The following is a 26,681-nucleotide window of genomic DNA, read 5'->3' on the forward strand; positions in this document are numbered from 1 at the left end:
AACTAGTGTAAGGTTTGTGAACACTATTTTAATATTACTTTTGACAATCAGATAACATTTCAACATTCAATTGTAAAGAGGGGGGATGTGTTAAAAAATGGCAATGACATAGTGAAATACAATCTTTACAACATTCATTTTTTTTTTGAAATCATGAATCTATAAAAGGCGAGTGATCAAATTTTCAAAGGAAGGGGGTTATAATATGGTTAAGACAATTATCCAATTTAGTTTTTTTTTTCAATCCAGATTTGAGGCAGTCTGAGTATTACTAGTTAATTTGCAATCTGACCTAAGTACTTTGTAAAAAATCAATCTGACTCAAATAAAAAATTTCTGAAACTGACATTAATAAGGTGTTTAATTTTTTCATTGACATTTGTTACGCTTTGGGGACGTGGTTTTATCCAAACAATCAGCATTCAATACCTGATAATAATGTTTATAGTCATCACTTTGGTGTTGACATGAATATCAATTATATGGTCATTTTAATAAATTTACTGTTTACTTTGAATTTTTCGAAAAACTAAGTATTTTTTTTATCCCAGGCATATATTACCTTAGCCGTATTTGGCACAACTTTTTGGAATTTTGGGTCCTTAATGCGTTTAAACTTTGTACTTGTTTGGCTTTATAACTATTTTGATCTGAGCGTCACTCATGAGTCTTATGTAGACGAAACGCGCGTCTGGCGTATTAAATTATAATCCTGGTAACTTTGATAACTAAATATTATTTACCAGTTCATAGTACAAATCCACGGAATTATCTACATCTGAATGTCGTCAGCCATCCCATGTATTCCGGCCATACGGACATCACGTGTAGATTAATCCAATTTTCACTGTCTTGATAGTACTTACATTTAATGTTTAAATTTATAAATCACTCTATGATTGTGTATTGAAATTTGAACTGAAATGTCTTATATTTTCTCGTAGATCCAACATTTGTTATGTGTAGTAACCCCAAGCAGCTGATATCAATAGTTTTTAATATTATGAATGAAGTGAACTGGCATGCGCAGTAAAACAAATTTTGTCACTGAGTACGATTGTTCAATAAATTAAATACTATTTTAACGTTTTGACAATTGTTTTTACAAGTCCATTTATTCCAAATCACTAATTCACAAATTGAAAATCTAGTATCTCTAAATTATCTTAATATTTTGCATATAGCATGTATAGTTTTACTCATTCTTTTGCCAAAATTCAGCAGATATCTAAAAAAAGTATTAAAATATTTTCTGGTTTACTTTCATATTTTAAAGACATAGCTTCATTTCAAATCGTTTGGTAGTTAATGGATAGTTTCCCAAAAGGCCTAAAACTATGAATACCACAAAATACAATTTATTGAAGGCATTGAAAGTATTCCACTAATTTGTATTTTATGAATACAATCGTCGAGAGATGTATAAATAATACCAAAGTTTTATAATTAATAGTAAAACATAATATGGCATTGTAAAATACATGTAGGTTATATGACAAAGTTTCTGTTTTGACTGTATTTTGAACTTTAAAGTCTTGTCACTAAGATTTTTTTTGGTTTAAATATGGTTACTTAGTCTAACTCTTCAATTTTGTTCTTAAAATCAATTTGGTTTCATATAAGATTTTTTTTTCAGAACCTTTTGTAATAACATCTTATTATTTTTTTCTCCATAATTAATATATAGTGTAGGGTCATTGAAACAACCTGCTTCAAAAGTTGGGTTGATAAAATGTTCCCTCCATAAATTATGTGAAACTGATATTTAAACGGTTTACCAACCCGTGATGGCGTCAGTAAAATGTACGAAGGGATGATTTTAAACATCACCACTTGGAACTTTTGGTTTAAAGGTTGTGAGTAGCAACTCTTTTATAAGGAAATCATGATAGGAAATACAAACTCTGGAATGATGTATCCAATGGAAGATATATACTCTATATGCTGGCACTGAAAGGTTTTCTCAAGCAAGAAGCCTCTGGCTTTTGTTAGTCTTGTACTTTTTTTATTTTTTGTTCTTTTATATATGTTTTGGAGAGAAGTATGACGTCCATTTTCACTTAACTAGTACAAGTTTTTATTAATGGACTAGCTGAAGCCCTTCTTCGGTCGGTGTGTTGGGGACCCATTAGTGGACTTCCGGAGTTATCTTTTTATGGCCGGCTTGTTGTCTCTTTGACACGTTCCCCATCATATTCATTCTCACTTTTATTGAAACACAAATGAAATAATGAACGATTGAAGAATGTATATAGTTCTACCATTCGAAACCCAACAGTGTAAATACATAATTGCATTAGTCAATAATATTATTGTCATATTGATTCATATATATTGATATTATATTGAGTATTTGTTGTTTGACACTGTTTTGAATGGTACAATGATCCGAGTCGTGTAGGTTAAGGTGGGTATTTAAATCCTGCACTATTAATATCTCTCAATGAATTGAATCATCTTTAGATTCTTAAAATATATTCTTGCACATTAAGAAGAATTCATTTCAGAAATAAAAACAATACACAATTATAGTTCTTTATAGAATTTGAACCATGCACATCTTTGATCAATCCATAATTAAATATCTTTTTAAAATGACATACTTCTTTTAAAGAGAATAGTTAAAGAAGATATTCGGAAAGATGGTGTGCACCAATCTACCTCATGTCCTTTTAAACGTTTTACAAATAATCTGATGTAGTTATATGTGAATGTTGAACCTTAAACTATTCAAATTGACCCAAAGTCAACTATGTCATGCTACCCCAGTAACCATGCAGTAACACTTGTTACTGTTCTTGGTAAAGAAAAAACCCTGATCAAGTGCGTATTATAAATAGGTGGTGTAATCAAAAACAATATAAATTAAAAGATTATAGTTGCAATTATGATAAAAACTGGAATTATAAACGTAGAAGTTTCCTATTTACAAGTCCGATTCCATATATCTCCGAAAAAATCTCACTCCTTTATTAATTGTTTTCCTAATTCCATTGTGTTTAGTTTCCATTTTTTCTATACTTACTTTTTCTATTATATCTGTGTATTTTGTTAAAAAATGTTGTCAATATAAAAAAATTATGCGTCTTTCATACAAGTGAGTGTTTAAACTACATATATGTATGACAGCCGTCCGCCATAAGTATTCGTAAAAACAAAATGGCCGCCAGTCAAGGTTAATCTGCACCTGAAAAAAATTGGAACTATTTAACAAGTAACAAAATAAAAAAATCCTACCTTAATACTTTGTAATGTTTCCATTGATCCTCATTACACGTAAAATCCTCCTAGGAATGCTGTTATACAACGATTTCAGGTAAGTAACAGTTAATTTGTCCCATATGTCACGAATTTCACGTTCCAGGTCTTTGATATTATTTATGTTCTGAGTTCGTTTTTGCAGTTCCCTTTTAAATACCCACCAACAATTCTCAATAATATTGAGGTCGGGACTCTGAGCTGGCCAGTTCATGCTTTTTAGACCCGTTTCCCTACGAAAATCTTGCACAGATCGGGTTCGTTGGACGGAGGCATTATCATCTTAAACAACGTAGAAAATGACGAACAACCACTGGCCACAAGTTATTGTCTATAATGTCAATGTATTTTAAGGCATTTATGTTCCCTTCAACAACAGTAATAGTTCCGACACCATGGTTAGTGATGCATCCACAGATCATTAAACTATACTTTCGCTGAGATGGAGGGCAAATACAATCCGTCAGCCACTCTTCTCCGACCTTTCTCCAGACACTGACACGAGAATCCTGCCCAATGACTACCCTGCACTCATCGCTGAAGATTACTTTACTCCAGTGTGCATTAACAGTCTTATGTAAATTCCCCCCTGCGATATGCCACTCGTTTTTTCTTGTTGACCTCACGGATACGAATTGTTTTCTTTACTGACCGCTTGTGGAACCCATCAGAATGTAATTTACGTTCAACAGTTAGTTTAGAGAAAGGTCGATCAATGCTCTCATTAAAAATATTAGTAATTTCAGATAAAGATTTACGGCGATGTTTTTTTTACACAAAGGGAAAGTTTTCTCATGTCCCGGTCATAAAAGGATTTTGGTCTGCCTGTTCTCCGAATGTTTTCTATATCACCCGGTGCTCATACCTCTTCAAAAAACTGTAAACAGTACTCTGTTTAATGCCCGTCAATTTGACGATGTCACTTTTTCTGTAACCTGCATCATTTAATGCAGCGAGACGACTTTTCTGATCAGATGTCAGTTCTTTTCCCTTGCGACCCATTTTGTTTACATTAGCTACAACGTAAGTGCAGACGCCTCTGACGTCATCACGAACGTGCCACATGACAACCATATGTTTCCCACATGACCATCTATAAATAGATTCATTGCAATGCCGATTTTGACACGGAGACGACGGTCAAATCTTGTTTACCCTTCCTTGACGTGACCGCCATTGTTGTGTTTTACGAATACTTATGGCGGAGTACTGTAACTATAAGGCCTCAGAACACAATTATTCTTCCCCTTGGCTACAATGCATTTTTTAGTTAAAGTCAAATTGAATTAAAAAATTTGCACCGCTACAAACATGAAATAAATTTAACTGCTTATAGACCATTATTATTCTAATAAAATATGCTTGTCCCAGGACAATCCATCAGTGCTTTTTCTTTTGAGGGCCCTATTAGCATGCCAATGATAGGATTTGGATCTTGAATAAATGACGAAGGCTTATTTCTACCCTACTTTCATTTTGGCCAAATCACTTCTTTCACTTTCAACAATAATTTTTTTCCACATGTTTTACTTATTTCAATATATATGCAACTGATAGGACCACTTAAATAGTAAACATTTCAAAGAAAACAGTAGACAGATTACTTGGGAAGAAATACCCTATATAATAATTGGGAACTATATTCCTAGACCACGAACAAAGGGAATTAATTGTGATCTGAGGCCATAAAACAAGGTTTTATCTACCATTTTCTACACAATTAAATGTCAGGAATATGACAGTTCTTGTCCATTCGTTTGATGAGCTTTTGATTTTGCCGTTTGATAAAGGACTTTTCGTTTTCCTAGGAGTTCGGTATATTTGTTATTTTACTTTTGAGTCATCATCATATTATTTCCGACGTTAAACAAAAGAGAACAAAAAACCAACATGGTTTACTTTTGAATTATACTGTTCGTTAATGTTTATCTACCGTTCAGTTATAATGTGTTCTTTCTTTTATCCATACGAAATTATTATAACAGTATTTATAGTATATGGTTCCCCCTTTTTCCCCAAGAAGGCATTAAGACAAAAAAAAAAAAATATCGTACATCTTGTCCCCCATATACATATTATTTGCAACATTTTCATTAAATCATGCAAATAAGGACATGTATGACATCAACAAGACTGACCTTTTCGTTTCTATTGTTGCTTCATTTGGACAATCAATCCTCTATCCAGAAATTAATTTTTTGGTTTTACATCACGGTGCGCGGTATTAGTTTAATACTATATTAACGCAATTTTAAAACATTACTTAACTGTTACTATTACAGGTAATTTCCTCCTCTCTAAGGATCACTCCAGAAGGAAAGCATACTTTTTATAATTTATACCTCAAAGATATTAACAACTTACGCCGAACTGTAAAAGAGGGACGAAAGATACCAGAGGGACAGTCAAACTCCTAAATCGAAAATAAACTTACAACTCCATGTCTAAAAATGAAAAAGACAAACAGACAAACAAAAGTACACATGACACAACATAGAAAACTAAAGAATAAACAACAAACTAAAACCGTTGTTCGTGACTATTTATTATTTTGCATATTTTAATTTTTTTTATTACAGGGATTAAATAACATGAAAAACATGACGTATTTCACATTTTGATCAAGATCTGCTTACTTTTTCAAAAAACTTGAGATGACCCCATGTTTTTGTTTATTTTTGTAGCAGTTGTGTTTACCACGGTTTTTGGTTTTGGACCCAGTATTGTTTCACTTAAAACGATTTATGACTATTGACAACGATATACTAACTATTTCCTTTATCTGTTTAGGTTCGTGTTGTTCAATCTTTGGGTCTATATGTTTAACCAAGGAATTGTATATTTAAATATACAATTCCTTGGTTTAACTAGCCCTACTCCTAAAGTGGCAATGTTTGCCGTTCGATCCGGAAGATCTGTCTACATACTTTCTATTGTAGTTTTTTCACCTCTATTAAATATAATTCACGTTTGTCGTATCTTAAAGGCTTCTTTTGGAAACATTCTCTTTTTTAGTAACTAAGTTCTTATTGATTGCCTTATGATACGACCAAGGTTCTGTTGGCTAGAATAAGATACAGAATATTAGGAACATGTCACGAAAAATACGTTAAATAAGGAATAAAGTTAAAGTATGGCTATTCAAGATCCGATCAACAATAAAATCATGCGTACGAAATTTACGATAAGTACTCCGAAGAACTCCGGTCCTTTTTAGAATTTCTACATCTAGGTAATTCAATTTCACCCGGTTCTTTATTGATAACAGAAGTAGACACCAAACGTCTGCGCTATAAGACCCAAAATCCGACGCAGGAATGATGAAGTCCAATAAATTCGAAAGATTTCCTAGTTTTTTCAGTCGGCAAAATAAAACAAAGTAATAGAGGATTCCATTGAACATAACAGACTTCACTTTTAGTACTATTCATAAACGGTATAAATATGACACCGTAGTAAGTGACTAATTTACTATAAAACTAATGCCTTCTGTTTCTATTCTACATGTAAGCACCCGTCGTGTTGCGCATACAAGTAATTAGACGATTTCGGTAAAGCGAAAAAGAGGTCATTAGTAAGTTATCAAGTTTATTGAAAAAAAACATTGGTCAATCTTTAATCAAAAACTGAAGATGTAAAACAAATTGAAAATGCTCAACTTCATAAGAAACACAGTAAACAACAAATTAAAAAAATTGGGTCCGATATTTCGGTAAATCTATACTTTTCTTTCGATTTTCTTTTTCATTTATATGAAAATTTGATACACAATGATTTCTAAATCTTTCCTCCACAGGCGCTTGAGATATAAAATCCATTTTATGTTGTTGTTATCTATTCTTTAAGTTGATTACTTTAATATAACAAAAAAATCCTTGTACTTAATGTGTACTAGTTACACTATATAACTAGATGCCTTACATGCCTTTTTAATAATGTAGACAACGATAGTAGTTGTGTCAAGAGTACAAATATTTGAATTGTTAAATACCCCTCGTTAAAGGTACCAGGATTATAATGTAATACGCAAGACACGCGTTTCATCTACACAAGACCCCATCAGTTAAAATAGTCAAAATAGTTATAAAGCCAAACAAGTACGAAGTTGAAGAGTATTGAGGACCCAAAATTCCAAAATGGTGGGCCAAATACTTTTTTTTCCGCGGCGATATTGTTTTGTTTATTGTATTTTGTTAAATTTTTTTAAAAATAGGTAGACATAACTTATAAGTTAGCATATACCGGGAGTTCCTGTGACGATTCTCTTGTAGTAAATGGCGGCAGTATAACTTGCTATACTGGATGTGTTGGTACTTTGATAAGTCCACTGTCATACTATTGCACAGACAGAAGTGTCGATGAAAATTGGGTCATGGGTCAACGAACGATGTCTGTCACCCTTAATTCTTCGACAGACAACATTTACCGATTTGGGTATGTATTAAAAAACTTCATAAGCTTTTTAGCACGACATTAAAATAATAGTTTTGTATATATATATAAACTCGTCTAAACATCAACCCAACAATGTTAGATCTGTAAATTTGCTTTCGCAAATTTTTGGTTCTTCCCTCGCCGGGATTCGAACCCATGCTACTGTGATATCGTGACACCAAATCGCCTGCACTGCAGCCGTACCGCTAGACCACACGACCACCTGGGCTCTTAAAAATAGAGCTTTCGCTGGCCGTGTGTTACCTTTCCACGTCAGTTTTAATCTAGCGGCGTACTGCAGTACATGATATATAAGGCATGGAGATGTTATTGTTACAGATCAGCTAAATTATCTATAGTAAAGGATCCTACAAATTAATGTAAGATACAGTCACAGAAAATAATTATATTTATAAGTACGTCTGAGTCAGTGACAACCCTACAACAGATGTATCCATCGGATCGCCATCAATGATGGTGATACATGGCTGTGTACATAATGTATATACAACTCGTCTAAACATCAACCCAACAATGTTAGATCTGTAAATTTGCTTTCGCAAATTTTTGGTTCTTCCCTCGGCGGATATCAATACTAATATGATGTTTGGACGTCACACTTTGTTTTAAGGTACTCAGGCGGTTCCTGGATCTCTCTGGTAGAAAGTGGAAGCAGCTGGTCATTGATGGCAACTGTAAACTTAACAGTTCGTTCGGATACTGGACTTGTCAATATTCCACCAGTTTTTTCTACGCAACCGGTTGTTAGACTGAAGTCTAGCTGTTCGTATACATTGAAATTTCCAGGTAATTTACAATTTTCTCAATAATATGTTCAATAGAACACCGTATTTAAAGTAGGTTAATTGAACTACACTGCAGTTACGTTTCAGATTTACAGACGAAGTTTGTGTTAAATAGCAACGTTTTGTCTAAAAGCTCATTAACTAATTATGAGAAAGAATATAAAATATAGCCTAATACGTGATAATTATTACTTGTATATAGAAAATATCTACAAAAAAATCATTTATTTGAAGGATAAGTTACCAAATGGAAATTATGTTTTGGTAAATATGTTGAAAATCATCGATCAGAAAGTATGATAAGGATGATCTTGTTTAGTCAACACTTCGGTGTTGACATGAATATCAATAATGTGGTCATTTGCATAAATTTCTTGTTTACAAAACTTTAAATTGACCGAAAAACTAAGGACTTTCTTATCCCAGGCATACATTACCTTAGTCGTATTTGGCAAAACCTTTTGGAATTTTGGATCATCAATGCTCTTCAACTTTGTACTTGTTGGCTTTATAAATATTTTTATAGGAGCGTCACTGATGTGTCTTATGTAGACGAAACGCGCGTCTGGCGTACTAAATTATAATCCGGGTACCTTTGATAACTATTTGATGAGTTTTTATTTGTTAATACTTGAAACATCTGACTTTAGTTATAGATGAAGATGGCGATTTTGTAAGGTGTCGATGGGCATCCAGTTCGTCTGGAGTGGATGAATGTGGAGGTACTTGCGATGGTCTAAGTAACTCTTTATTGGATGAGGTATTTTCATTTAATTGATTGTCATTAATTCATATTTATTTGACACAATTCATTTTAAAGAACTGTTGATTGTTAACGTTTTCATTGTACACTTCGATTTAAGTTTGATATTTTTGTTATAAATTTTCAATATGTTCTGAAAAGAAACCAACAACGTTAATTTTATTGGTACTAAATATGAAAAAAAACTTTTTTTTTGTGCTTTCTATTAAGTTGTATCATTTAATAGTTTATTCATGTTTAGACTTGTTCTTAGATTATTCTCGATTCTCAGACATGAAATAAAGAATGTGACAAAGGTCATCAAAATTTGTATTTACCAAACAGTTTTTCATAAATACATACAAAAAACCCGCAAAACCTCATCCTCTTTATTTGAAAATGAATGGGCAACTATATCATTTATGTTCATGTATGTACATTTTTTATTCCTAGAGTTCAGCGGATTTTCAAAGTTTTCGATATATACATAATTAAATGAATTTTATTACAGGAGTGATAAAAAATCATAAATGTAATTTAAGATGATGTTACTGTGACTCATATAGCATTCAATATGGTATTTACATAAATGTGCTTTTACTTAAAAACTAATGGAAAATAGAATAGGGCTGTACTTTTATTATTACTCCAGTGAGATAATTATATGACACCAAATATCACATGCTACGACCGTAAATTAACACAGCCCTTCTGGTAGTCGTCACCTAAATTTATAGTTTTAAAAGCGACTTATAACAGTTAGTAATGTCATGTTTAAATATTAAGAAATCTATGAGATATACTTTTGAAATAGATAAGAGGAGGAGTATCTTATATTCTTGGAAAAAATAAAAATAAAAAGGGTGTCACAGAACTTGTGTTCCTGCTAAAAGCAAACAATAAAAATTTCAATATCATACAAGTATAAAATTTTTACTATATTGATTTTCTCCTTTTAAATGGCTACGTTTTTAAAAATTTATTTCCAAAACACATATATTTGGTATTTGTTTAATTTGTTTAATCATTTGAGATTGTGCAATAAATCACTTATTTTTCTTTATACAAATGAACCTAATTACTAATAAATTGCAAATTCTTTTTTGTTTTTGGATTCATCATATTTTTAAAAGACGTGTTGATAACATCTTTTATAGTTCCTGTTAAATTCATTCGCATTTTTTCAGAATCGATCAAATATATTTTGACAATTTGTATAAACACCAGTCTACTATTGAACCTGCTAGTTGAATTTGCAATTTTTATTCTACTTTAAACTATTTTTTTTTTTTTTTTTTTTTTAAATTATTTGGATGTGTTGGAGTTTTTGATTTTGTAATATGATTAATGACTTTCCGTTTTGAATTTTCCGAGTTCCGAGTCAAGTTTTACGTAATTTTACTTTTTGAATAATAAGTTGCTGATACAACTTTTCAGTGTTTTGTTAAAGGAGTAGGTTCAGTAAGACTCCTTTTTGGCCCCAAAATATAGCAGTTTTACAAAATTGTGAAAATGTAATCTTTAAGCTATTTATTGGAAAGTATAATGTTTCTGCTACATAAATATGGGCTGTTTTGGACAATGTACATATATCGGGTACTAGCATCATTAAGTCATGCTAAATTACTGATATCTTCAAAATTTTAGCATTTTAGTTAAATTTTAGACGGTTTCCGCCTTAAATGAAAGTGGCCTCATTCGTGTTCATTCATTATATAGAAATGTAAGTTGTATTTGATGATAATACATAATATATTTAAGGGTTGAGGATGAACACTTTCATTTTTGACAAAAAAACATCTGAAAAGTGACGTTTTTTGGCATATTTGATAGATTTTTCATATTTAAGCTTGAATCGGAGCGTTTTAAATGAATACATCAGTTAAAATCTTTCACATAAAGTATTCGAATCAATTGAAATAGACACTTTTAAAGTGTTTAAAAAGTGTCTAAAATCTTTCGTTAGATGAACTTGAAAGTTGAGACCAAAATCGGCCCTTACCGGACCTACTCCTTTATTCATAATGGTTACAGATCGAATACTTTGTATATATGATGTTAAAGAGGGGCGAAAGACACAAGATGGATTTTCAAACTCATAGATCGAATATAAAGCCATGGCTTAAAATAAAAGACAAACAGACAATTAAAAGTTCACATAAACAACATGATAGACCAAAAACTAAGCTTCACAAACCCAACAAAAGAACTTGAGGTGATCTCAGGTGCTCGTGAAGTGTAAGCAAATCCTCCTTCACATGTGGCCCGTCGTAGGAACATATCCGATATCATCTGTGAAACGGATTTTCCAGAACGGTAAATCAACTTGTGATGACGTCCGTAAAAATTACAAAACGATGATTTCAACTTCACCATTTGGAACTCTTATTTAAATAGCTTCCATGTGAGCAGCAATCTTTTATTTTAAGAAAATTATTATAGAAATTACAAGCCTGGGAATATCGTATCAATTGGGAGATATATACTGTAAACTGTAATTCCCTGAAGACTTTACGTAATATATGTCTATGTTTTTCTGTCTCGTGAACTCATGAACGTTTACAAACAATTTCTTTTATTAAGAATAACCATGCTATATTATAGGTGAAAACATGGATTTCATTTGAATAAACTCAATCTAATTCCAGGAAAACTGCAGTTTATCGTATGATGCGATGGGATCATCTGGATGGTATGTTGTTGCTCTTCAAATTGAGGACTTTGCTACCCGGCAAGACACAATCCCATTAAGTAGTATGCCTTTACAGTTCCTGGTTTACATTTACCCTTTAAATGCCTCCAGTTGTGACAGTAAACCAGTTATAGAAACTAATGTTGCCGATGGTTCAGTAATTCAAATTAATGTGAATACTATTTACCAACAAACTATCATAGCAAGCTCTTTGAGTTCGTAAGTATTATAAAATATTCAATTTGGGGTTCCAAAGTAATTGATTCCAAAATATATACGATTTGTGAAAGTTTCTCACATATCATTTCACCATACATAACTTCATTTTTAAGTAGTTTGTACTGTAATAACATATTGTCATATTATTATAGTGTTTGTCTTATTGCCCCATTTTTTTGGCAATGCTCCGAGCTCTTGACTGGAAGTTGCAAACAGGAGAAACACAAGGTCATAATTAAAAAGCAATAATCTCATTGACTCACTAAGAAGTTAAAAGGAAAACAAAATGTCGTAGAGTAGTGAGATGACCAATCAGTAAAAAGACTACTGATCTGCTTATCATACACAATACAACCCATATGGGCATGTAGTCAGTTGTCTGTTCTTATTAGGCTAGTTTACATTCAAAAATAGAAACGACTAAAAAAATCGAATGAAATAAAAAAGATAAGTTCGTTGAACATTTTATTTTATTACATATTCAACAGTACCTATGACCTGTCTGTGTATGTTGCAAAGACATTTGTAACAAAAACGGATTTTAAATGAACTATCATTACTGTTTGTTATTCATGCATTTGTGTTTGACCTCCGTCGTGTGAGTTGCAATTGAAGTGATATGTACGAACTCCCTGTTAGCGACATAAAATTGTAAAGTATCATCAATCGGAGGATTAAAATTCAAAAGTGTGGTTTGCCTGTAGGGAAACTATACGAACATCTTCTTTGTACTACATTCTTCAAAATATCAAAACGTTTATGATGTTAACCATTGAAAACTCTCAGTTGTTAATTATTTTACTATTGCTGTTTATTTTGGGGGAGCTCTATCCAGCAGATTTTTAATTTTATTTTCGAGATGTCACACTATTTGAAAATGTATCACCTTGCAAATATATTAGTTTTGCAAAAAATGTTTACTCAAATCAACAACTTTATCATATTCTGCGTATGTAGTTTTATTTAACACCATTTTATCCCAGGTTAGAGTTGTCTTTTTTTGACACTGTTCCTTCATCTTTTTATTTTTATTATTGCATTTAAAATGTGTAATGTATCAAACTCAAATAAAAAAAACAAACTGATAACGTCATGGCTAAAGTTGAAAAAGACAAACAGACTTATTCTTTTCCTGTATTTTTTTTTAATCCCGCTGCAATTGTTTGCACCTTTCCTAAGTCTGTTATCTGATGTTCAGAAGTTGTCGTATGTTAATGTGGTTCATAAGTGTTTCTCATTTTTTATAGATTATACCGTTGGTTTTCCCGTATGAATGGTTTTACACTAGTAATTTTTTATGGGGCCCTTGATAGCTTGCTGTTTGGTGTGGGCCAATGTTCCGTGTTGAATACCGTACCTTGACCAATGATGGTTTACTTTTATAAATTGTCACTTGGATGGAGAGTTGTCTCATTGGCACTCATACCACATCTTCCTATATTTTTTCCTCCCTTTTTTTACTCCTTTTTGGTAAAATATTTTTTAAACGTGTAAAGCTATTTCAATTGATATTTTATAGTGTGTCTATTTATGTTATAATAATACACTACTGTATCAGGTTAGGGTGAAAGTTGGCGCCTGGTAAAACGTTTTTTATGCACCTGTCGTAAGCCAGGAGCCTGTCGTTCAGTGGTTGTCGTTTTGTTTTTAATGGTTTCTCATTTTCATAATGATTAGACAATTGCTTTTCCTGTTCGAATTGTTTTACACTAGTTATTTTGGGTACTTTATAGCTTGCTGTTCGGTGTGAGCTAAGGTTGTGTGTTAAAGGTTGTACTTTGACATACAATTATTAACTTTTTATGCATTATGACTTGGATAGAGATTTCCCAACAAATACCTCTGTTTTATAGAAAATGAGAAACCATAAAAAAAAAAAACGACAACCACTGAACGACAGGCTCCTGGCTTACGACAGGTGCATAAAATACGTTTTATCGGGCGCTCACTTAAAATTCTATTCCTGTTGTCAACTATAGGTTAAACGCTTGAATTGTTGGCCAAAAACTCGGTGTTTATTATATTCAGCCACACAAAACAAACCTAGTATACATGTTTGTGCATAACGTGTTCAGAAGTTAAAACTTTTCTTATATTTATGTCAAACATGTTTTATCCTAGCAGGCAACGCTTCCAATTGTCTTCTTTACAAAAGGTTGCTACATTACGTCTAAACTGATATTTTTGTGTTATTTGAATATATTTTACAGTTAGTGGAGTAGTCATATTTGATTTTGTCAACACAATATTTCATCACATGATAACGTTTAGCATATTATCTCTTTCTTTAGAATCGCAGAAATAAATACAGTGTCGCCATTGGGAATGACAAAGTCTGAATTGCTGACGTATGGTACATTTAATAATAAATCTTATATTGACGTAACATGGACTCCGACAGAGACACAAATCGGCAGTCATATATTCTGCTACACAGCATTTGATGTTAACAGGTAATTTTTCATCATATGAGAGAAGTGAAAACTTGAATACCTCAATGCGATATATATTATTGGAGATTTCTAACATATTATATACATTTTTATTAAGGTTCTATTATACACCATTGCCTTGCATACTTTTAATTTAATATGATTTGTGTTGTTTGTAGAAATCTAAGATTGTTCAAGCGCTCATGATAAATGTAATTAGAAAATATTTAATATTTCTTTTTGTTATTTTATTTGAAGGGCAAATACTTCTACAATAACATTATAACTTTAAGTTAAATGAAGAAATACAATGTTAAACTATTTATAGAAAAAAGGTTATTTATAAAAATCGTTTTCAGGAATACTTGACATATTTTATTTTATTTATTATGATTGTTGGATTCATCACTTATCCTTTGTCTCTTTTTTCAGAGAAGCATCCGACCAAGAATGCATAAAACTTGTAGTTCTAAATGGTGAGAAAACATCTAACAAATATATTAATGAACAGATGATTGTAACTGAAATATAGTTGAAGCAGTGAGAATGGCAGTCGTTCCACAGCGTAGGCTTAAATCGTTTTTAAACTAGCCGATGTCTCTGATATACTAAATTTGAACTTTATTCTCTTATCCTATACAATGCGATATTTTATGTTTAATAAAATTGAGAATGGAAATGGGGAATGTGTCAAAGAGACAACAACCCGACCATGCATGGAACAGAAAACAGCAGAAGGTCACCAACAAGTCTTCAATGCAGCGAGAAACTCCTGCACCCGGAGGCGTCCTTCAGCTGGCCCTAAACAAGTATATACTAGTTCAGTGATAATGAACGCCATACTAAACTCCAAATTGTACACAAGAAACTAAAATTAAAAATAATACAAGACGAACAAAGGCCATGGGCTCCTGACTTAAGTTTATGTTCAACATTGAAAGGTTAGCCACATACGTGATAAAATGAATAATTAACAACATTTTACATTTACATTTAGGTAAAATAGAAAAATTAAAGAGTAACATTCAAATGTGAACCGTTTGTCCTTTAGGTGACATACACAATCAAAACCGTGACTAAGTATATACTCAACTCAATTCCTTAATATTAAAATAGGTGTTTGAATATTTCAAATCAAGGTACTTTTAATATTATTCGAACCACTAATGCCATGAATTTGGCATGTGTATCAATTTTTATGATTTCCAAACAATTTGCTTTCTATGCTGATCATATCAATTATTAGTTGATTATCAAAGAGAAAACGATTCTAGATCGTATGAGTAGAGTATTCATATCGTTCGAAAAAAGTGATAAACGTTTAAGCATATGTAATTGAATTATATACTTTGTGTATATATCTAGCGTGATATTGTGTTACAGATATTGACGAGTGCGCATCTAACCCATGTCAGAATGGAGCCACTTGTAGCGAACAATTTAACAGATATAAGTGTACATGTCTTGATGGATTCGGTGACAGCCAATGCCAGACAGGTAAAAGACGAAATAACAATTTAATTCAAAATTTAAAAGAACTTTCTTGATCTGAAGACTCTTTCTCAAGTACGATGTTAATTGCTATAGTACAACATAATTATAAAATTACTACCTATTTGTTTATACCTGATATGTGAATATTTCGTCTCCCGTTTCTCGTTTGAATTGTTTTACATTGTCATATCGGAGCCTATTATAGCTGACTATGCGGTATGGACTTTGCTCGTGGTTGAAGGCCGTACGGTGACCTATAGTTGTCAATGTCTGTGTCATTTTGGTATCTTGTGAAAAGTTGTCTCATTGGCAATCATACCACAATTTAATTTTTTTTTATATTCATCCTGCAATTGGGTGTCTTACTAGATAATTTTACGTTTCAAACGAAACTTACGTACGTAAACGCAAGTGACTTAGGCTTACAATTATACGGACTTATAAGACATAAATTATTTTGTGGTTGTCTCCCTTCGCCGGTTTTAGCATGTCAAATTTCAGTCGGATAATATTCTTTTAATTCTGAATAACATTCATGTACGAAGCAAGGACCGTTCGATATTGGGGGGAGGGGTCGTGCTGTGAATTTAAAAAGAAGATATTTCTGCCCATTGGATAATTTTCAAAACAAAATTTCCGAATCAATATCTCTCCCCCTCCCCGGAAAAATTAAATGATCGATTAGAAAAATCAAAAATGGCTGAAAAACATGTTGTTTGGAATATAGAAAAAATCACGTAGGCAAGCAATGACAAAATAGGCTCAATCGAAATTTCTCCAAAAATGTTAGAAATAAAACAAATTTATCCATGTACATGTACCCCCTCCCCTAAAAATAAAAGGGTTGCTTCCTTATCAAAAACATGGACATGCATTTAGCTGAACGAAAGTAAAATGTGTACAAAAGTAAGTATATAACACATTTACAGAAAAAAAGGTTTACCACAAATTTGTATTGGTTTTCTTTGTTTTTGAAAGTCAATATTTTCTATTCTTTTTTATCCGTCTTCCGTTTTCTCGGGACTGAGGGTATTATCGACCTCACTATACAAAATTTATCAGTCTGCTTCGAAACTCTGCAGAAAGCTGTTCAACTATCTGACTATACCTCATAAGGTCAGGTCAAGTAAGATAAACGGTACTGTAGTTCCATCGGGAAATCGAAGGAGTAAATCGGTTTAACTTAGGAATTAAATCGGTTTATATGTTACAGTTCATAAGTTGACAAAGTAACAGGCTGACCGGTTGACTCTAAAAAGGTCCACAATGTTGACAAGTGGTAAGGTCGACAAGTTGACAGGTCGACATGTTTAAAATTCGATAAATGCATAGGTCGACAGGTTGACACGTGTAAGGTTAAACGTCGTGTGAAGTTGAGTTATGTGTTTGACTTGCAAAGAGAAGGGCTGGATTTATAAATGATCCTGATGATGATGAACAAGATGTTCCTACGGTTGCAGAATAAAGTCATACAAGATTTGTTTAAATTTCGTTCTTAAAAGATAAAATTGTCAATATTTAAAAACCCTTTTTGTCCATTTTTCAAATTATAGTCCTTGTGGTTAATTAAGTAAGGACGGGTCCTTTTCATTTTTTTTATACCAACTCGTGTAGGTGAGTGAGACTTAAACAGACTCAACTGACATACATAACAGCAAGGACTGTGAACTTTTCAGTTTGATTTGGTCGTTTCAGTCTGATTATTAATAATTAGTGGCAAGTTTTACGTCGTCACTACGAAAACATTTATGTGCATCAAGTTTAATTTAGAACAAACAAGTTATTATAATAAATAACTTAAACCTTTGTCTTATGATTATATGATTTGAAACACAATAATTGTTAGATACATCGAGAAAAAATATATACTGAACATTAATGATATGTATTATCTATTAAAAAAATATGACTCAGAAAAGAAAATAAACTTAAAACATAAAAATGTCAAAGGTCAGGGTCATGGAATTCTGCGCATCAATTTCAGTTGAACAGAAGAAAGTCAAATATCGTATGTCATACTCGGTAGTTTGCCTGCATGCAGACCATCCAAGCTTACTATGTACAACAGATAAAAAGTTACAAATAATTTACTTAGTGGCTGTACCAGGGGTGCGGGTCTGTGATTAGATATTTTTTTTCTTCGGAAAAGTCGAAAGATTACGGAAAGATTACAGAAAAGGAGACAACTGTTTTTTTTCCTTTTTATTCTGGAACCCCTCTTTTTGAAATTTCTGGATCCGCCCCTTTTACTTATCTACCGCCATAGAACCACGATTTTGCTATATATCCAAGTTTCTTGTAGTCTGTATGATCATGAAGCAGATTTATGAAAAAGAAGATGTGGTATGATTGCAAATGAGACAATTCTCCACAAAAGACCCAAATGACACAGAAATTAACAACTGTAGGTCACTGTACAGCCTTCAAAAATGAACAAAGCCCATACCGCATAGTCAGCTATAAAAGGCCCCGAAATGAAAATGTAAAGCAATCCAAACGCGAAAACTTACGGTCTTATTTATATAATAAAAAATGAATGAAAAACAAATATGAAACACATAAACAAACGACAACCACTGAATTACAGGCTCCTGGCTAAGAACAGGCACCGCTCGCGTACATACATACATAATGTGGCGGGGTTAAAGAATTTAAGTTAGCGGGATCCCAACCCTCCCCTAACCTGGGACAGTGGTATAACAGTACAACATAAGAACGAACTATAAAAATCACTTGAAAAAATATAAACTCATCAGATGGACAAAAATACAAGTGGATGTGGCCGGGTACTTGTACATCCCAACAACAAAACGACACTAGGAACAGATCTAAGAGTACTGACGGCTAGTTCAAGGCCACTAACAACTAATGAAATAATCATGCATATAAGACTAGTCTCATAGCTTCCCGAATTAAAACAACAGAAATTTTAAACAAATCAAATATGCTGCTTTATGCAGCTATGATTGTCACTTATGCATAACTTAGTTCCAATATTTAAGGCAATGCAACAGGAAAGAAAATACAAAGATTACTATTTCCAAAGACCTTACTCGGCATGGTTCACCTGTCATGGTAATGCATCGGTTTGATTGACAGCTTAGCTTGTACAACAATGCCATGTGACAGTCAATTTCTAAAGTTTATTTTTCACTTTCCATAATGAACTTTCCAAGGAAAATAAAATTGAGAATGGAAATGGAAATGGAAAATGTGCCAAATAGAAAACAACCCAACCATAGAGCAGACAACAGCCGAATTCCATCAATTGGTCTTCAATGCAGCGATAAACTCCTCCACACGAAGGCGTCCTTCAGCTGGCCAAGTTTTCAAACTACTTTTCTTGATAGGTTATGGCACACACGACACAGATCATGCAGTGAAAAAAATAAAAGCCGGATTATCAATAAGACAAAAAAAGAAAAGCCCTTACTATTTTAAAGGCAATCAAATAAAATTACTCCCAGAACGATCTTCTAATTAGATAATCCAGGTATTTTAATATGCCCAAATATTAGGAAAACATTACAAGCTACATGTATATATATTCACCAAATTACTGAACTTGTACAAGGTCCATTATCTTTGATAAAATTTATCCTTTTTAGAATATATATGTTAAAAAAACTCATTTTCCCGTATACTCTTTGAACGCCACTTTAACAATTTGGTTGACCACAGAAACTCGTTTTGCAAGAAAACAAGAAACATTTGTAACTGTATATATTGAAAGCCGCAGTGACCCCCCCCCCTTTTCCCCCCCATTTTCAATTTTCAAATAAGAAATGGATTAAAAATAATTATTCCACGTCCTTCAAATTCTCGCCCGCAAATTATCATTATTCCAGCCAGAACATTTCAAAGTATATACCTGTGGCCCATGCGAACAAAATTTGTCCTTTTTGTATAAGACAAGCGTATACTCTGAGTCTCGCTCGTGGAATACGCTATATTAAATAAATTTGAACTAAACGGAGAAAGGGAGACAAACGCAATTTTACAACGACCAAGTTAAGGTGTATTACGTACGTCAAAATATACGATTTTTGTTTAATTCAGAAGTTAAATGGTCAACGGGATTTAACAATGAACATATTTTGGAAATGTTAAGGTTTGTTACGTTTAAGTACGTCAAAAACTTAAAATTCTCTACTATACAGATACAGCCCAACCGATATCGCTCTGCTGTATCTGTATACTATACAGATATCGCTTTAAAGTTTCGCCCACTGCCGGACTACGTTTGTGTATTGCTGTTGAGTCTTGTATGTACCTGCATGACCTCAGATAGTGTATTGCAGTCGCATCCCAATGACGTATTTCTTGACCTTATGCGAACTAACGATTACTTTTAAACGTTCTGTTTGTTATCAATCATATCTTAAGAGCAATAAGAACTAAATCAATTTTCTGATAACATACAAACATGAACTCTGGGATTTTCTACGACGCCAATATCATCGATTTCAAAAATTGAATGTGCACATGTGTAACAAATTCAAACATGTCAATTTTAGGATGCAGGTTAAGTGGAGTCAAGTTCATTTCAACATTCTGAAGCATAGCGCAACTCGTACACTTTTGTTGCGAAACGGATAATAGTTTTGGTGTTTGTTTTGACTTTTGAAATTAGCGGTTATGTAAGAATAGATAAGTATTTAGTTTGAGTGATGTATTATTGTTTACCATTCAGGATTCTTTTTTTGTGAACCTGTCTTTAGCTGTATGTGTGATTTTAATATTACTACGCGGGCTTCAAGAGATTTAAAATCGAAAATAAATGCAAAACTTTTGGGTTTTGTTTGTCTCTCAAATCACAAACAATTTACAGAATTAATTGCAGGATAACGACAATGACTGTTTAGTGTCTTCAAATATCAGCTGTAGTTGTACTCGGCTCTAAACAGGAGTAATAGCTCACTAAAGCTCGAATTACATCTTATCGTCGTACAAATACAGCTGTTATTTAAAGACACTAAACAGTTATTGTCTATATACAAGTTGAAAACCGAACCCCTATCGTATAATTCGAAAATTTAAAGTTGTCAGGGAGTATTTACAACAGAGACTGCATTAATATGCATACCAAAAAGAAGTGTAATGTGCGTTATGAGCTAGTACAATTTTAAAATTTGACAGGGGACAATAGATAAGTTTTAGCAGCAGAGATATTTATCTAGACGTTTTATGTTTATCTTGTTCAAGGGTCAAGTTTTGATACCTTTATAATGCAAAATGTGAAAGCCGCATGAATATACGTAATTAAAATATATTCTTTATGTACATGTATATTTTTTTTACAGATATTAACGAATGTTCATCTAACCCATGTAAGAATGGAGCTATCTGTAATGATCGAGTTAACGGATATAACTGTGCATGCGCTGATGGATTTACCGACACATACTGTCAGACAGGTAAAAGACGAAATAACAATTTTAACTCAACAATTCACTTTTTCTCTAGTACGATGTTAGTCACTACAGTACAGCATAGTTATAAAGTTAATACTTATTTTTCTTTATACCAAATATGTCAATATTCTCCGTTCAACTGGGAATATTTATTTTGGATATTTCATAAAGCATAAGTTATGCATTATCAAAACAAAAACTTGTCATTATCAATTCGATTGAAAGCATTCAAACTTATTTTGATCTCGTGAGTATTTGAAAAATCTGGGTCATATTTGACGACGAGTATATCTTTATATGGTTTAACTAAAACAAATTAAAACCGAACCACTCCTGTACAATTTCAAAATTTCAAAGTTGACGGAGGTAGAGTATTTACAACAGAGACTGCATAGATATGTATACCGAAAGAAATGCCAAATATGAGCTGGTACAATTGTAAAATTTCACACGGGATGATTTATAAGTTTTAGCAGCAGAAATGATTATCTTCAGGTTTTATAGAATTTGGCTATTTATTTTAGTTATTTTTGACATATAGCTCTTCAACGGTTTCGGTACTTATATATCTTCGGATTTCCAATGTTTTGCTTTAAGCGTTCCTGATGAAGGTTAATCCAGAAAAGCGCTTCGGACGCAAGTAATTAATAAACGTGTTGTTTTCAATTTTTTAGACTAATCTTGATCAGAAATCAAGTTTTGGTACCGTTACAATGCAAAACGTGATAGACGCATGCATATATGTAAATCAAATAAATACTTTGTGTACATGTATTATAATATTTTGCTACAGATATTGACGAATGTTTATCCAACCCATGTCAGAATGGAGCTACTTGTAATGACCAAGTCAACGGATATAATTGTTCGTGTGCTATTGGATTCATTAACACACACTGCGAGACAGGTAATTATTAAAACAAAAAAACGAAACATTTGCAATTACTTTTGTTTAAGTGGTTTTATTTGAACTAACTATGAGTGTTGGTTTCAGGTTAACAATTCTTCCGTATAACATCAATCAGAATGCAAAATAATGTCCAATTAAAAAATGAGTTTTCCTGTTAAAAAAGGACCGTCTCAAAATGGTCATTTATTGTAATCGTGTCTTACATTTTTGTTAATGTGATTTGTCCATATGCCTTTTTATTTCTTTGTTACATGGCTCTGTACTTATGCATCCCGTCATTGTGTTATTGTTCAATGGTAATTATGTGAATGTATGTTTTTCATTTTTGCTTATCTGTTTTGTCTATATACCTTTTTGAATTTCTTTGTTTGTTTTCATAGTGAGTAAAACAATAACAAAAGGTTTACTCCTGTATACACCCTTTTTGACACTTTTACCTATTTGGGCTATTATATATAAAAAGAAGAGTTGGTATGGTTGCCAATGACATTGGTGAGCAAAGTCCATAACGCCTAGTTAGCCATAAAAGCCCCAGAAATGACAATGTAAAATAATGTTATGTCTGTTTGTTTTGTTCACATAATTGTCAATATAATGAGATTGTATGCTATTGTCACACAATCAGAGTTTAAGCTAGCCTTAAAACCAGGTTTAACCTTCATTTTTCTACATAATACTTAATATTATTACCAAATCAAGAATATGACAGTTGTGAACTTTTCGCTTCATGTGTTTGACTTTTGATTTTACCTTTTGATTACTGACTTTCTGTTTTTAATTTTCATCGGAGTTCGGTATTTTTGTTATTTAACTTTTTATGTCATCAAATAAGCAGAGAAAAAAATTCAAAGGCATCACGCACACTGAGACCTCTTTCCCCAAAACAAAAACATAGAAAACCAAACATTACCAAAAAATCCAAGTAATGACAAAACAAATCAAGAAAAAAAATGAATTTTGCTGGTCTCATATAATTTAGTCATTAACACAAGTTTTAAAGTGAAAGCTTGACGAAATAACACTGAAACTGTATGTTTTCTTCACAGATATAGATGACTGTACCAACAATCAATGTCAGTATGGAACATGCATTGATCGAGTTAATGATTTTCACTGTGATTGCGGAATTTTCCTCACCGGCAAAACGTGTGACAAATGTAAGTACACTAGATATAAAGAAGCAATAAAAGATTGACAACAGCTAGCTAATAAGTGAAATCAGGCTACATGGATTGTTCACTGTTTGGATTACGCATCAGGTCTAATTTCTGTAAGACTTCATACGATTTTCTGTTGGTTACGTTTATTTTACCCCTTAATCGATTTATGAGTTTTTAACATTGGTAAACTACTGTTGCCTTAATTTGCAACACCACATCAGTAATCCAGAGTGTATGATCATTTTAAAAACTTATATTTTGGAATACGTTCGAGGTTATCCATTAAAAAACGAAGTAAAATATGATAAGTCCATTTCATATACAATGTTAATATAAACCAGTTGAAATATGTTCAAATGCTCGCTTATGATACCGACGCTACATTCGGTAAGCAGTAAGTCGATAAACGATGTATGTGAATACGTATCACACGAGACAACAAGCCACCATGAAGCTGGTTTACAAATTACTTGAACAAATTCGTCGAAAATTTCAAACATGTCCATTATGTGTAAGAATTTGCTAGGCAAAAAGATGATAATCGAGTTAAACACGTCACATGGTATAGAATGGACACATTCAACTTGCTTCTAAATCTTATTAAACTCTGATTAGAAGTTCCTTTAAATATTCAAAGTAAACATTATCGATGATACACGTAAACGTGGTTTAACCAGTATACCCATATCCTGTGGACCGGGGGTATAAGAACAAAGCAAATTATTGCTTTGAGTTATGTTGATTTTAAAAGGAAGTAGAGAGTATTCAAGTGAATTAACCCATGGAATTCAGCAAAAGCAGCGCACATGTATCAATTTATTAATAATCCTCAAGAATTTTAAGATATCACTATGAGTACGCTATGTGTTGAAAAATGTCCTGTCTTTTTGTTTTAATAAAAGTTTGAATTGTTCATAATAAAATTTGAAAACAGAATGTACTAGTAATGTATTCATTCAAGGTAGTCAGAACAATAACATTTTCTGTCATATAAAATATACAATTAATCTATTTGTAGTTTCATCATGGTCCATAGCTTTTATAGCCTTAGCATCTGCTGCAGTTCTTGCGACTTTTTGTTGTTTTTGTTGTTTTTGTTGTTTTAGGAGATTTTTTGGAATGTAAGTACTATGAATATTAACAATAGCATTGATCTCTTAAAAATATTTGAAAGAAAACAATCTTCATTAAAAAAAACCCTTATAATTTACAAAGCGCGTGTTTATATATTTGTTTCATCTAATTCTTTTTTCTTTTTTGTATATACATGAACTGTTTGATAACTATGAGATTGTTAATAAAGATGAAAACACAACTATCAGCTTTCTATATCTGATGTTGACGCAAATTGTCTTTAAATTACTTGTAAACGGAGGAGTAAGCTGGAATTTAGAGATTGTCAAGTATTTTGGTCAACATATTACTTCATATGCATATGTGTTGTATGTGATCTATGATCTATGTACAACAATAAAAGTGTGTACACTATAATCTAATAAAATAACTTTTCGCAATTTCAGGTGTAAACGGGACAATGAAAAGAAAAAAATTAAACCACTAAAAATAAATGTTAAACCTAAACTACTGGATTTGGAATGGATATGACAGATGATAATCAGTCTTCGTTATTACAAACACTAGTCAAAAAAAGTGATATTAAAAACAAACCTGATGTATATGTATTATTTTCAACAGGAGCTCCGAAAACTGCTTAAATGTTCAAATACTCTAGACCTACACTAGATTGTTTGCACTATGACTGATGTGATACTTCTAATATAGAATCGACTACAACCTACCTAATCATACTTTTAAAGAACATTGATATCTCGGAGGTGTACATATTATTACGTCATTAATAACCAACATAGTTTTTGTATGAAAGAAAAATAGAAATCGTGTGAATTTATTTTTATTCTGTAAAAGTCGTTTTTATTTCAAATCATTAATGCAATACATAGGACTTTGATTTTACAACAATGAACAACAATCGGTAGCGACTATAGTCCCATTTTCAAACATTTGCAATTGATTTTATGGAAACAATTCTATAATACCTTTGTCCTGTTCTTTTGGTATGCGCGGAAAAACATTTATAAGAGCTGAAATATTTTTGTATTTTTATTTTGTTAACATCGTTTGTCAACACATTTTTTGTTTCAGGTGCTAAGATATTTACATGTTTTATTTGGTTTTTGTTTAAACATTCATAAGCTTCATTATATCATTGTCAAGAAAATCATGTTCAGTCAACTCTGTTATGGCTTAATATAAACTTACATTCCACTTTAAATCAACAAGTTCTGATTGTTGGCCAGTCAATATGATGGAAACAAAGTTAACCGTTTATGAATTGAAAATGGTCATTATTGCAAGAAATCAGTTCAATGTACATTAGCATCCAATATTTGTAGATACGATATGTATAAGCATGATATTGTTTTTGAATACAACTACTTTTCTCTTTTTGTTGACTGTCAAATCGGTTTAAATAATCCTTACACTGAAGCATTTTACTGGGGAAAATGGACTCCAAAAATGTTTTTTTTATTGGTTTTAACAATAATAATAAAGATTATATCATTTGAAAAAATCCATTGAAATCATTATATGTGGTTAGTCATGTCGTTTACGGTTATTTTCACATGATGTTACATTTTTCTTTTTTATTATAATGAATACAATCGAGTTTTGTTTTCTATTTGAGTTTTGTGATTTGTTTATTGATTTTGGTCTCTTACGTTGGTTACGAAAGTTAATCCAGACAAACGTGTCTCGCGCATTGACATCGACAAAATTTCGTTTTTGTTTCTTTTATTTCGTTAAGTTTAGTAATAAATGCACAGTCCGATACAGTACTACTTGTATACATACGCGATTCAAATTATTATCTACAATCAACCAAATCAGATTTTGTTCCTAATTTGGTGACGTAATCAATAAAACTCCCGTATTGTTTTTGTGAATGACTAAGAAATAGAGTGTACCTAAATGTGAATAAAAAGAACAATATAGTGTTATTGCATGAATATTGGGAAATATTGTTCCGAGTAGAATTTTATATTGCATGAGCTTGCGAGTGGAATATATTCTACGAGGAACTTTTATTGTATAGCAATA

The 26,681-nt window shown here is 32.1% G+C and overlaps 1 protein-coding gene across 1 annotated transcript in view; it reads left to right on the forward strand.

Annotated features, from left to right (window-relative positions):
• The first annotated feature begins 7,645 nt into the window (after window positions 1-7,645).
• Window positions 7,646-26,681, forward strand: part of LOC139482625 (fibropellin-1-like) — a 56,312-nt gene continuing 37,276 nt past the window's right edge. The window contains exons 1-11 of the mRNA XM_071266594.1: window positions 7,646-7,692; window positions 8,324-8,499; window positions 9,149-9,258; window positions 11,889-12,151; window positions 14,443-14,604; window positions 15,016-15,059; window positions 15,967-16,080; window positions 21,381-21,494; window positions 22,285-22,398; window positions 23,448-23,558; window positions 24,580-24,682. Coding sequence (XP_071122695.1) covers window positions 7,646-7,692; window positions 8,324-8,499; window positions 9,149-9,258; window positions 11,889-12,151; window positions 14,443-14,604; window positions 15,016-15,059; window positions 15,967-16,080; window positions 21,381-21,494; window positions 22,285-22,398; window positions 23,448-23,558; window positions 24,580-24,682 — 1,358 coding nt within the window. The remainder of the gene's footprint in view (window positions 7,693-8,323; window positions 8,500-9,148; window positions 9,259-11,888; window positions 12,152-14,442; window positions 14,605-15,015; window positions 15,060-15,966; window positions 16,081-21,380; window positions 21,495-22,284; window positions 22,399-23,447; window positions 23,559-24,579; window positions 24,683-26,681) is intronic.

This window comes from Mytilus edulis, chromosome 1, assembly GCF_963676685.1.
Source record: "Mytilus edulis chromosome 1, xbMytEdul2.2, whole genome shotgun sequence".
NCBI lineage: Eukaryota > Metazoa > Mollusca > Bivalvia > Mytilida > Mytilidae > Mytilus > Mytilus edulis.